At 33.0% G+C, this 13464-nt stretch overlaps 2 protein-coding genes across 2 annotated transcripts; one reads left to right on the top strand and one right to left on the bottom strand.

The window, feature by feature from the left end:
- Positions 1-4604: 4604 nt before the first annotated feature.
- Positions 4605-6342, bottom strand: LOC144575876 (B3 domain-containing protein Os12g0592300-like). The gene is made up of 3 exons (XM_078326129.1): positions 5672-6342; positions 5293-5552; positions 4605-5159 (listed from the first exon to the last, which is right to left on the bottom strand). The coding sequence occupies exons 1-3, from the start codon at positions 6165-6167 to the stop codon at positions 4884-4886; spliced, it is 1032 nt and encodes a 343-aa protein (XP_078182255.1). The 5' UTR covers positions 6168-6342; the 3' UTR covers positions 4605-4883.
- Positions 6343-10143: 3801 nt separating this feature from the next.
- On the top strand, positions 10144-12606 carry LOC144575877 (B3 domain-containing protein LOC_Os12g40090-like). The gene is made up of 5 exons (XM_078326130.1): positions 10144-10398; positions 10592-10661; positions 10806-11268; positions 11907-12154; positions 12248-12606. Exons 2-5 carry the CDS (start codon positions 10614-10616, stop codon positions 12515-12517), a joined length of 1029 nt encoding a protein of 342 aa, XP_078182256.1. The 5' UTR covers positions 10144-10398; positions 10592-10613; the 3' UTR covers positions 12518-12606.
- Positions 12607-13464: the final 858 nt, after the last annotated feature.

Here is a 13464-nt window from a genome sequence, read left to right as displayed (position 1 = left end):
GCTCGGTGAACCTGAATTTCAATTCTAAAGCTCCCTCCAGAATGTCTAAATCCTCCTTGATCAGGGTCCGTAGCTTTGCTACTAATTTCAGATTCAGGTTTGGAAGATCCTTCTTTTGATCATCATTATCATGATCTCCTTGCAGTGATTCTAATGATAATAAAATTAGTTGCTCCTCCTCCTCTTCCTTCATCTCCGCAGCCACTATTTCATCCCGCCTTTTTATACGCCTGCACTGCTTCTGATACTTCTCTCGCCATTTTAACCGCTCTGCTGAAACCTCTCTTTTATTAATTAATTCTTTCTTCCACAACCCAATAATCGAACCTTTCATTTTATTCATTATGTTCCCCATTCTATTTCTCTCTAATTAATTAATCCCTATCTATGTGCCTATGATCAATTTAGCCTGCACTGCGTCGCATATACCTACATATATATATGTATATATATTCTTCATAGCCAATTAATATTAGCCTTACCTATTTTTAGTCAAAATAACAAGCATTAATTAATTAGTTCGGTACGCTAGCTGTCTATTATATTTAGTTAAACACGTCTATATTTAGTGCTTCATTAAATATTCACTTCTTAAATTAACCACGCAATATTTGACTATATCTTCTTGTACCATGTCCAATAAAGGCGTGTAGAGTTCTCTCTCAAAAATAAAACAAATAAAGTCGTGTAGAGTACTGTTATTATATGCAAGATATATATATATATTGCAAAGTACAAAAATGTTACTAATTATTGTATTGATTATTTTTTTATAGGGTTCACCCAAAGGACACATTAATAAGTATTTTGTTAAAATATGATTAATTTTTTCGTTTCTATAAATATGGCAAGAAAATCATCCATGTTCCTTTTCAACATTTTTTGCATTAATTTGTCATCGTAATCGGTAGCATCGACTTTTTTTTTTTTCTTCTGATTATCACAAGTCCTGCTAGAGGGTGTCCAAAAGATAATGTTAATCAGTGATATATGTGTCTGCTTTTGTGAATTTGTATAATTTTTTTTTTTGCATTTATCTGTCGTCACTTGTATTGGTAATTAATAGCTTTCTAGCTGAGACAAATTGAAACCGCAATGACTATAAAATAATTTATTTCATATTTTGACATTTGTCATTCTTATTTTAGTCATATCACAGTATGTAAAAAATATTTTTCATAACAACATGATACATAACTCAAGTCACAACGTAACATATTACAACACGACACAAATTTGCATTATTATTCTCTCTTTTGGAGGAGGAAGAGAGATAAATGCTAAATAAAGATTTAGACTGGAGCTGCTCTAAAACTGTGTATAGGAAGGGGAAGGAGGAAGGGGGAGGGATAAGACCGTACTTTTATTTAGATCAGGAACGTCCAATTAGATCAAGAATGCACGAGTTTATTTAAGATTCTGATGACTCTCTGTGCAGGTACGGTCTTTATGGTTCTCTTTTATATGTTAAAACTTATTCTTAAAAGTATAACATATATATTTGCTAAAAAAAAATTAAACTAAATATGTTCATATATAGTTGAACGCAAAGTGAACTTAAAATGTTCAGAATTGTATTTGGCGTGGAGCCTGGATAGAAATTACTCTAGTAGCTGGTTCTGAAACATTCCATTTTTCTCTATCTTGGAATGGCATCAGTGAGATAATTGTTTATCTTAATTCTCTTTGGTTCAATGATAAAATTAATATGGAAAGGGGTGTAAACGGATACGGATAATTCGCTTCGTATTCGCTCCGTATTCGGAGATTATCTGAATCCTGATTAAACGGATACATATACTGATAATTTTTGCATATGGTGAAAAAATGACAGATATGAATATGGATAATTTCATGAAGGTGAATATCCGTATCTGTATCGAATCCAAAATTGCTCCCAACTAGCTTTAATGTTACTGCTCTGAATAGAAATTGTTATATATTATCACATATTCATTTCAGTCTTGGTTGTGGTATAAATGATAATACAATACGGTTTTCAATTTAATCTCTTTTTTACTGGTGATAGTGCTACAATAACGCAATTTCTTTTTCTTTTTACCTCCATTCTTTTTCCATTCAAGACTTTAGTCCGTGAAAGTAGTATGCTTTTAGTCTCTGCTAACTTGATTTTAGTCATTGCTTCAAGATAACAACAAGTTATTTTTTTGTATCTTAAAGTGCATAACTCAATTATCTGATAATTATTCGTTTCGTATCCGTATTTGAATCCGTATCTGTTGATTATCCGCTCCATATCCGTATCTATTTAAGGCGGATATGGTTATAAATTTTGATATCCGTTTACTATCCGTATTCGTATCTGTATCCGCTCATTGAAAAACGAATACAAATATGGCATTAGCATTATCCGCTCCGAATCTGCTCCCGTTTAGACCCCTAAATATGGATCATGTTAATTTTCCGGCCATATATTTTTGTCAATTCTTATCATCAAAAGAGATCGTTTTTTTTCACAACACTAAAAAAAAATGTTTCACTTAAGTTATGTAATAACTGTAACACATTTCAAAAACACAGATCTATCATATAAACATTTATTCAAAAACACAGATCTATCACATTTCAAAACACACAGTATTTACATATAGGGGTGTTCATTGGGTCCAGTTTATTCGGTTTTGAACCGAACCGAATTAGTTCGGTTCAAACGGTTCAGTTTGTTCGGTTTAATGGTTCGGTTCGGTTTGCTTTTTAAAACCGAATTATAATTTCGGTTCAGTTCGGTTTGAAAATTTTCAAAATAACCAAACTGACCGAACTTTTATATAATATGAATTTGATCTGAACCGCCCCAGTTTATTTCTTAATCAATTGCTTTAAATACTTGGTTTATTTCTAAATATCTTAGTTTATTTCTTAATACTCCGGTTTATTTCTTAATATACTTCGGTTTATCATAAATCAATTGTTTTAAATAAAAAAATTAATATATTTTAGTTTTGAGCCGAATAAACCGAAATAAAACTTCGGTTCGGTTTGATTCGGTTTTATTTTTAAACCGAATTATAACTTTGGTTTGCCAAGTTCGATTCGGTTTTAACCGATGAACACCCCTATTTACATACAACGGTAATTCCTCTTTTAAAGTTGAAATCTTTGATCCGATGGATGTGAAAAAGCTGCTCCTTTCTTCGCAAAAAAGATAGAGACGAAGACAGAGACAGTCAGATGAGTCTAAGAACAGTTCGATTCGAAAAAATTCTGCACCTCATAATGAGGTTAAGGAAGAGACCATATCTTTATCCTCTAGTGATATTTCATCACGTGTCACTCGAGAAAGGGTTTGTTATAAGAGGAAGCAAAGAGGTAGGCATATTTTATTCATATTCGTTATTTTGAAGTTTCAATCTTTTATGCAACAAGGATATTATTTCTTCAAGGAATGTGCTCTGATCCTATAATTTATTTCTCCCCCGATTTGTAAATTTTCTGATTACAGAATTTGTTCAAGAATCAAGCGAGAGTGACGAACGAGAGCACCGAACTGTTAGAAAAATGTAAAACTAAGGAGAATAGAGATAAGAAAACTTTCAGTTTATATGGTATACCACTCATGACCCATTTGACAAAAGCTCAAGAGAAAATTGCTAACAGAATGGCCCAAAAAACTCACAAGGGTAATGACTTGTTTGTCAAAATCTTGACTTATACCGATGTGAGTTGGGAACTGCTACGTAAGCATTTTTTTTCATTGTAACTTTTACTAAAATTGTAATGCTGGAAAAAAAAGAAAAATTACACGAGATAGGAAGGAGATCAGGAGCGATAATCTCAATCAGCTGCTGCTCAAAAAGAACTATCTCCAAAAAAATGACATGTCAACCAAAACTTTAAAAACAATTGTGAACTCAAATACTAAAACCACATGTATAAATAGAAGCAAAAGAAGAATACATAAAATTAGTAGGTATTATTTTCAAATTTTCATTCTGATTTTATTTTCGCTTACCACTCAAGTCACTACCCTTTGTGAAGTGAAACAGCCTTTGCATTTTTTTTCATGATTCAGTTTATGCACACAAATTGTAAATTGTTGTTCTCTCCTAAATTCTACCACTGACATTTAACAAACTCTATCTCGTTGCTATTTGTTTCTCTAATCCCTCATTCCTCATAGTTGTTCTTGTTTGACCAATAAATTAAATGAATGTTGTCCTTAATTTGTATTTGTCAATGCATATTTGACTACTCGTATATGTTGAGTGGCAAGAGAAAATGAAATTAATTAGCATGAACTGTTGAAGATAATACCTTCTAATTTAATTTATACTCCTTTGAGTTCACATGTAATTCGTTAGGAGAATTATTTTCACACATAGATGATTTATTGGGAATATTTGCATTACATTGTATCCTAAAAAAAATACATAATGCTGTTTTTCTCGGATCGATCCTCCCACGCGAAATGTTCCAGAAACATTTGTGAAATCTTCAAAGGATCCATAAGTGAAAACATCAAGCTGGCAGGTCCAAGTGAAATTAATTTACTTGGCATGTCATATTGATCAGATAATAAAATAAATAAGAATGATATTTTAGAGAGAGGTTTCTTAGGAGAATTCAGGCGCCCACCATCAATTCCATTAGAATCTAAAATCAAGCATCAGTGGTAACAACATAACTACCATCAATTTCATCAGAAACTAAAATCAAGTATCAGCGGTAACAGCAGAACTGCCACAACCAAGTTTAATAGTCATAACAAGAAAACAACCAACATTGAAAACAATGATGTTAAAAAAACCAGTAACCTCAGCTAAGAACTCATGCCCTTCACTGTGCACAACCTCGTGATACTATGATTTAATTAATTGCAAACTAACTTGGGGGTGCACTACTTAGCAAACAACCTGTAACCGCTATATATATCTTTGGTACTCATTATTGAAATGAACTACCATAGTCAGAATTCCTTCCTTGTCTTGCTTCCTTAGCTCAAAAAGGCACAAGTCCCCCTGTTTCAGTCCATTTCTACATACAAACTTGCGCCAACCTTTACCAATATATCTCATACATTTATTCTTGTAGTATTCTGCGGTACATATCTTGCTTCTCTTATCAAAATCAGCAGGCATCAGAGTTATCTTCTTCTTGTTGCTTTGAAGAACTTTGCACGCAAACCCACTTGGAAAATTCTGGTACATAGTTACATAGTAAAAAATGATAGTAAGATTGTTTTCACATATACTTGATATTTATATCTTCCGTAAACAATTTTGTCATTAATTACATAACCACAGAAAATGGAAAAAAGAAATACTTACGTACCAATATACAATTGCCATGTCCTTGAGACTGAGTATTATTTCGAGTCAAGATTTTGACAAACAAGTCACTACCCTTTTGAGTTTTTCGAGTCATTCTGTCAGCAATCTGTTTTTGAGCTTTCGTCAGATAGGTTTGGTTGGGTACGATATATAGAATGGAAGCTTTTTTAGTTCTCTTCTCCTTTGTTTTTCTTTTTCTGACAGTTCCGTGCTCTCCTTCGTCGCTCTCACTATCACTCTCACTTGATTCTTGAACAAAATCTGTAACAAGAAATTATAGGGCATAAGTTTATTTCTTGTTCTATTTCACAATAGGGAGGAAAACAATTACAGGACTCAAGAACCACATTTCCATGAAATAAAATGCTTGATATACCTACCTCTTTGTTTTCTCTTACAATGAACCCTTTCTCCATCCGTGTTAGCTTGATCGGCGCAACTTGAAATCTCAGGAAAAGATTCATTAGTGTCACTACTACCAGAAGATAAAGAAACGATCTCTTTCTTCACCTTGCAGTGAGGTGCACCAATTTCTCGAATCAAACTGTCGTTTGATTCCTCTGACTGCGTGTCTGTCTCCTTCTTTTTTGCAAAGAAAGGAGAAGCTTTCTCGCATCCACTCCAATTAAAGATTACCACTTTAAAAGAGGAATTACCGTTGTATGTAAATACTAAAACATCATTCTTATCTATTCGATTAGCAATTACAAATTCCTTCCAACCAGATCGCAGAGCAAATGTGTTGTTAGACCTGATCATTTTCACATGCCAAGTAATTCCGCTTGGACCTTCAAGTTCAACATTTTCTCTCATGGAACCTTTGAACTTTTTTCCAAACTTCTTTGGAATATTCTGCAACATGCAATGCAAGGACATAAAAACTTCTCTGTCAGTGGCAACTAAGCATGAAGAAGTAAAACTTTTGAGGGACTGAAGGAACCAGATTTAATTTCAGGCTTAGGGAAAGTTGCACATTAGCACTTCTGACTGGGGTTTATTACCGGCAGCTAGTTTTTACAGAACTGTCTATAGAATTTAGAAGAATCACGAAACAGTCACTGATACTGTGGTCAGAACTCCGAAGTGAGGTGAACAACAGAATGAAGGCAATATGCACTGACATAACTATATTTTTTTAATTTTAGTACCGATGTGTGTGGAGGCTTAAGTTCTATAACAATTCTGAGATTTGATAAGAAAATCAACACATAGAAATATTACACTACAATTTCAGTTTGCTAGAATCGGAATACCAGAGCAAGAGAAGTCAGTTGAACACTGGAATTATTTAAGAAACTTTGCTGAGCTTAAATTTGCAAGCCAATGCTCATATAAAGTAACATCACTTAAAAATAAAACCTAGTTTAACTTAGAAACCATTTGAAAATTTTCCTTTCCTCTTTGGTGTCATAACTGGTACCATTGTATGCATAAGCGACGAGACAGTAGAAGGAAATTTAAAAGGATATGTATAATTAACTTGCCATTGTATCCATAAAGGTCGAAGCATCCATCTCCACAAAAAAACTATTCATTCTTGATCCCAAGTCGTATCCCCCTTTCATCTCTGCTCTCTCTCTCTCTCTCTCTCTCTCTCACTCGTTCTTCTCTTGGCTCTCTCCACCTCCAAATCTACTGCATATATATTGATTCAAAACAAGCATCGGTCCAAGCGACGCATTTATTGTCTACGATCAACTCAAGCGCGCTTGACAGAATGACAGCTATCGGCTACCACTGCTTTTGACAAAATGAAAAAGAAAGAAAGCTCTTTTCCTCTGTTGCTTATTCTCCCGTAGCTTTCCTGAAGTGAATTACTGTATCTGGTGGGCTCCATAAGTGAATTGTCTGGAGCCTGTGGGACTGCCAACGGATCGTTTCGTGCTGACTGTAGCAAAAACTGTTCTTTTGGGTAAAGATTTTGACAGAACAGTTTTTGCTTCATGCAGCAAATGGACAATGGAGAAATTTTTGACAGATGCGCTGCAGGAAGGAATAACTACTATGTCAATATCTTTACCCAAAAGATGTATTGTCAGTATGTCATTCATTCCCCTTTGTATCAGTAGATTGCAGGCCATGAATGGTCATTTCCAAATAAATTAAGAAGTAGACTGGCCAAAAAAAACTTGAACTCGTAACTCGCTCATTTACAGTTCGTTTAACTCGGCTAATTTATAACTCGAGTTGGCCAACTCGTTTAATAAATGAGCTGAGTTCGAGTTGGCCCCAACTCGAGTTACATAAAGTTACATAGTATTGGTCACAATAAATTCTAAAATAATCAAACCTAATCTCTGTACTATTATTTGTGCTTTGAGATTTGTGTAAAGTATCTTTGAACTTGTATTGTAATACTATCACTGGTTAAGGGCCTGTTCGACTGACAAATGGGAATGGGCATGGGCATGGGCACGGTAATTGAACTGAAAAACACTGTTCCCGTGGAAAAAAAAAATTCAGTTGAACTGAATTTTTTTTTTCCACATGAATAGTGATTCGTCCGAACAGGCCCTAAACGAGTTACAAACGAGTTGTGAGCCAACTCGAGTTGATAACGAGCTGAGTTTGAACTTATGTTGTAATACTATTACTGGTTAAATGAGTTGTGAGCCAACTCGAGTTGATAACGAGCTGAGTTCAAATTGGCTCTACAACTCGTTATTATCATCTCAACTCGAATTGGCTCACTCGTTTATTAAACGAGCCGAGTTCGAGTTGGAGATAACTCGCTCAAACTCAGCTCATTTACAACCCTAAATTAAGAAGTACTGACTGGAGAAAAAATGTTCCGTAGTAAGAGTAAAAGTATAGTTGGTAGAATTTAATTTACGCCGCTTGAATAAGAAAAGAGAGAGTTTATGAATTATGATGTGATTAAAGAGAAAAAATTATGAAGTTAGCACACTTCTGGCTATGTAATAAATGAAATTAATTTTGAAGATCACAAACTTTATATATTATTTATTGTTATTGGACTTTAATCTAATTTTAATTAATTATTTTTTATTTTTGTCTAAATTTAATCATTTTTTTTATATGCAAGTTAAAATTCCAAGGCCAGCACTCAGCAGGCCCAGCACGATGAGGATGGACTTGAAAAAATTGGATATCCATTTGTGTAAATACGGATATTTATCCGTATCTGTGTTTTATTTATTTTTTTTTTAATCATACATGTTTATATATGTTTAGAGATGAATATTTTTTTTGTATCTTTTGATTTAAAATATGATTATATTGATTATTTTTTGTTAATGAGATATATATTTTATCATTTTCATTTTACAATTAAAAAAAATTATTGGATAATATGTTAATTTTGTAATAATATTAAAATTAAATATAATCCATTTAATACCCGAATATCTCATTTGTATTCATATCTATCTATCTAATCTGCATCCACATCCAAAAAATAAAATATATATGAATACAAATACGAAGATTATACAAAAATATGAGGACATGATTAAAATATGAAAATAATGTGGCATTTGAGCCCCCCTCTATTTAACATTTTTTTTCTAACAAAATAGCAAAGCGACTTGTTAAATGAAACTTGATAAAGAACCAAAAAGACATACAATTTTACGATAGTCAATATTAGTTAAATAACTTCCCTCTCTTCGTACTATAGAATCCTCCGAATTTTGCCCATAGATCTGCAAAGCATGATCATAGATCATCTAATAATTTTATTTTGCCTCTAAACCATATAAAAGCTTGAGAAAAGGTTTATGTCCACCATTTGTCCACAACCTTATCCACTCCCATCTAACTGTCTTTTTACAGTATATAAGATTCAATTGAAAATTTACAGTATTATTTGAAAATTTTACAGTATACGAGATTCAATTTTACAGTATATATTTTATAGTATGCAAGATTCAATTGAAAATTCTACTGTATACAAGATTTAATTGAAAATTCTACTGTATACAAGATTCAATTTTACAATATACAAGATTCAATTTTACAGTATACAAGATTCAACCTAGTGCGGACGCTAATAATTAACTCTAACTGCCAATAACCGCTAATAACTAACTCTAACTGCCAATAACTTCCTATAACTGTAATTTCCGAAAGTACAGTTTGAAAGTACATTTATTTTGTCCTATTGTGCAAGTTGCAAACTTTTTCTAACTATCATGGAACCACTTCAAATAGTTGCTGCATGTTTTGTGATTAACTGATATATTTTATGTGATATATTGTATAATTATACAGCATGTATAAGTAATTTTATAGTATTCGCGCAAGTCAAAGCTGTGGACAAATGGTGGACAAAAAGCTGTGGACAATTAGACGCTTCCTAAAAGCTTTTAGTTTGGGGATAAAATGCATTGACAATTAATTTACTAAATACAATACATACAAATAAAGAAAACCAACAAACCTAATGAATTACAATGTTAACAAAATTTAAATATTTCTTGACAATTCACCTGCAACTTGCAAAATTAAATCAAAATAAGTTAATAGACAACACAAACATAAAAAGTAATTAGGAATTTTGAATTCAATGAATTAAACAATTAACAATTAAAAAAAAACAACAACCAACAATTAACTAAAATAAACTTTACCGATTAACGTTTAAATAAATAAATAGAATTGGCTTATCAATGAACAATTAAAGAAAGGGAATTTGTTGTTAACAAACAGAGTATCTGGCATGTGGAGTCCACATGTCAAAATACTGTTGCACCAAAGACCATACAACCTTTCATTTTCCCCTCTCTTCTCCTAAATTTTCCCTACCTTTTTCGCTCTCCTCCCGTCCCTTCTCCTTTCTCCCTCCTCCTGTCGCTTCGTCCTGTGCTCCACTTGTCAGAAACTTTCAACACTCATTGCCTCTCTTTGACTTTTAGTGCTTTCCCTCCCCTTTTCTTCTCCTTTCCCTTCTTCATCTCGCAGAGCCTTTTACTGTTTGAGAATAAATCCTTGTTGTTCACTTACGTTACTGTGGCTCTCTATGTTGCCTGTGCGGTGTTGATCTCGGATTATGCAGGAAAGGTGCGATTTCAACTGAGACTTGAGGGATCGTGGTTGTCTTCTTCCTGTGTGTACTGTAAATCACTTGAAGTGCTTGTACCCCTTTGTATGTGTGGTGAATGATTGTATTTTCAAAATGCAAATTAATTTATATTGATTAACATAAATAAATTGTCTTGTCAACAAATTAATGCATTTTGTTATTTGGTTCTAATTTGATTTTGTTATTGTATGCCTTCTAATTTTTTTCAATACAAATTAATTGTATGGCTCCTAATTTTTTTTATTAATCATGAAAGGAGGTGCCGAATTGGGTCCACAATGAATATTTTTTATGTGGAGATGCATGCTTCCTTGATGCACACAATGGTAAGTTATATATATCCTTAAAAATTCATTCTACTTTCTTGTTCCTTTTTTTTGTTTAAAAACTTGAGTCCTTAAAAAGTCGTAGTTCTTCTTACTTAGCTGCCACTGACAAATACTGTTTATTTCCTGATTATAATGTTGCAGATTATCCCAAAAAATTTTGCAAAAATGTTGAAAGGATCCAATAGTGAAAATGTTGAACTTGAAGGTCCTAGCGGCATTATTTGGCATGTGAAAATGATCAGGTCTAACAGCACATTTTCTCTGCAATCTGGATGGAGAGACTTTGTAACCGCTAATGGAATAGATGAAAAAGATATTTTAGTATTTACATACAACGGTAATTCTTCTTTTAAAGTGCTAATCTTCGATCCAAGTGGTTGCCAAAAAGCTGCCCCTTTCTTTGCAAAAAAGACGGAGACGGAAGGAGAGTCAGAGGACTGTTCGATTCTAGAAATTATTGCACCCCACCGCAATGTTAAAAAAGAGATCATATCTTTATCCTCTAGTAGTAGTGACACCGATGAATCTCCTCGCAACATTTCATCCTGTGCTGCTCGAATGCGCATGACTGGAGAAAGGATTTGTGGTAAGAGGAAACGAAAAGGTAGGTATATCTTGTTCATATTCGTTGCTTTTGAACTTTTTAATCTTTTATGCATCATGGATTTTATTTCATCAGGGAATGTAATTGATTCCTCGAATATCAATTTGTAATATAATAGTACTGGAGGCTTCTATTACTTCAATTAACCTGCTATGCCTAGTATATATACCAAGCATCCTAAGGAAAAATGATGTATTTTTGTATAAGGATCTCTCCAAATATTGTCAAATTACCAGCTAGGCCTTCTTTTAATTGTTATGTTTCTATTACAGAGGCAGCAGAAAAGAGATGAAAGTTAATTATTGATTGAATGTTCTATTGATGAAAGATAGCTTTACAGAATTTTGCAGAGGTGTATTTATAGGCATATTAGCTTTTAATCTTTCCTAATTACATAAGATTCATAGCCATTGCTATTTTCTTAATACACAGATTTCTTATTGTTGCTATTTCCTTAATACATAGATTACAAGCAAGATTTGAGACAGCTATATAATCCTAACAGTACGCTAATTGTAGCTTGTCAGAAACTGTTGTTGGATCGGGTTGCTTTGGTCATCTCCAATATTTTCAACATTTTCCCTATTCTTAAAAAGAACAAAATGAATAAACATATCCCATTTAATTTCTTGTTGCAGATTTTATTCAAGAATCAAGCGAGAGTGAGAATGACGAAGGACAACACATAACTGTCAGAAAAACAAAAACAAAGGAGACTAGAAATAAGGAAGCTTCGGGGCTATATATCATACCCCAGCATACCCATCTGACAAAAGCTCAAAAGGTGATTGCTAACAGTATGGCCCGAGAAACTCAAAAGGGTAGTTACTTGTTCGTCAAAATCTTGACTCAAACCGATACTTGTACAAATAGGTTTTGTCGACTGGTACGTAAGTATTTTTTCCATTGTTACTGTTACATATAAAGTACATATGTAATCGATCTTACTATATTGTTGTGCTATGTAACTATGTCGTAGATATTACCAAGTGACTTTGCATGCAAAGTTTTTGAAAGAAAGAAGAAGAAGATTACTCTGTTACCTGCCGATTTAGATAAGAGAAGCAATACATGTACTGCAGACTACTCCTGCATGAATAAAATTATGAGGAGGTACATAGGTAAAGGTTGGGGCCAATTTGCACGCAAAAATGGACTGAAAAAGGGGGATCTTTGCCTTTTTGAACTAAGGAAGCCAGACAAACGAGGAAGTCTGACCATGGTGGTTCATTTCAATTCGGGTGAGTAGCTAAGATATATATAGAGGTTACTGTTTGTTTGCAAAGTACACCCACCTGTTAGTTTGCAATTAGGTCATTATGCCTATGATTTTGTATAATTTGCTAGTAATACATATGATTTTGTACTATGTGTGAAAATGTATTTTTTTTGTAATTGTTAGACAAACAATGATATAGTGATGAAAGGTGTTTATTGCTTAGTTGACATGCCTTAATTGTTGTGTAGGTAGTAAATTATTGAGGCTCTACCAATGGGTACATAAATTATTTACGGGCATGTTTGTTAATATAATTTCTAAAATAAAAGGTGGAATCGTATACGAATTCATCTAGGGTGGGTTGGTTATTAGTTATTAGGCCTAGAAGGCCCAAAGCGAATACATATCACTGTTGTTGGTTATTTAAAGCGGAAGGATGAATTCGGCCACATTATTTTGTTTATTTACCTTTTGCAGTGGTTAGAGAAGCAACAATAATTTCAAGAGGAAGGTTCAAATGCCTCTATTTTTTGTGCCTCCATCGTGCCTTTATTTTTAAAAACTTTAATAACTCAAAATTTAAATCTTAAACGTCAAAATAAAACCGTTAGATGTGATCTTGTTATTTTCTCTCTGTGTCAATAAAAATTTATCACATTTTGATTTTGCTTTTATATGAATCAATAAGTTAAAAAATCAACGTCTAGAAATTATCCACATTAATATACATTTTTACAAGCTCAAGATGACAACCAAAACAAACTTGAAATGTCATAATTTTTTACTCGTGCATAGATAAAATGATGTAATTCATATCCAACGGTTTTATTTTGAATTTTAAGATTTAAATTTTGAGTTATTAAAGTTTTTAAAAATGGAGGCACAAAAAATGAAGGCATTTGAACCCTCCTCTAATTTCAATTACAAATTTAATTATTTTATTGATTGATTGATTCACACTACGCCCCTTTTCTTTA

Source organism: Carex rostrata, chromosome 24 (genome assembly GCF_964058835.1).
Source record: "Carex rostrata chromosome 24, lpCarRost1.2, whole genome shotgun sequence".
Taxonomy (NCBI): Eukaryota; Viridiplantae; Streptophyta; class Magnoliopsida; order Poales; family Cyperaceae; genus Carex; species Carex rostrata.
Note: the sequence above shows the minus strand (reverse complement) of the source record. Positions and strands in the feature narration are given on the sequence as shown.

Coding starts and splice junctions, on each gene's coding strand:
- LOC144575876 (XM_078326129.1), bottom strand. CDS start 6,167: ATGTCCTTGCATTGCATGTTGCAGAATATTCCAAAGAAGTTTGGAAAA. Junction 5,553..5,671: donor TTGTAAGAGAAAACAAAGAG/GTAGGTATATCA, acceptor TTCTTGTTACAG/ATTTTGTTCAAGAATCAAGT. Junction 5,160..5,292: donor GACATGGCAATTGTATATTG/GTACGTAAGTAT, acceptor ACTATGTACCAG/AATTTTCCAAGTGGGTTTGC.
- LOC144575877 (XM_078326130.1), top strand. CDS start 10,614: ATGAATATTTTTTATGTGGAGATGCATGCTTCCTTGATGCACACAATG. Junction 10,662..10,805: donor CTTCCTTGATGCACACAATG/GTAAGTTATATA, acceptor ATAATGTTGCAG/ATTATCCCAAAAAATTTTGC. Junction 11,269..11,906: donor TGGTAAGAGGAAACGAAAAG/GTAGGTATATCT, acceptor TTCTTGTTGCAG/ATTTTATTCAAGAATCAAGC.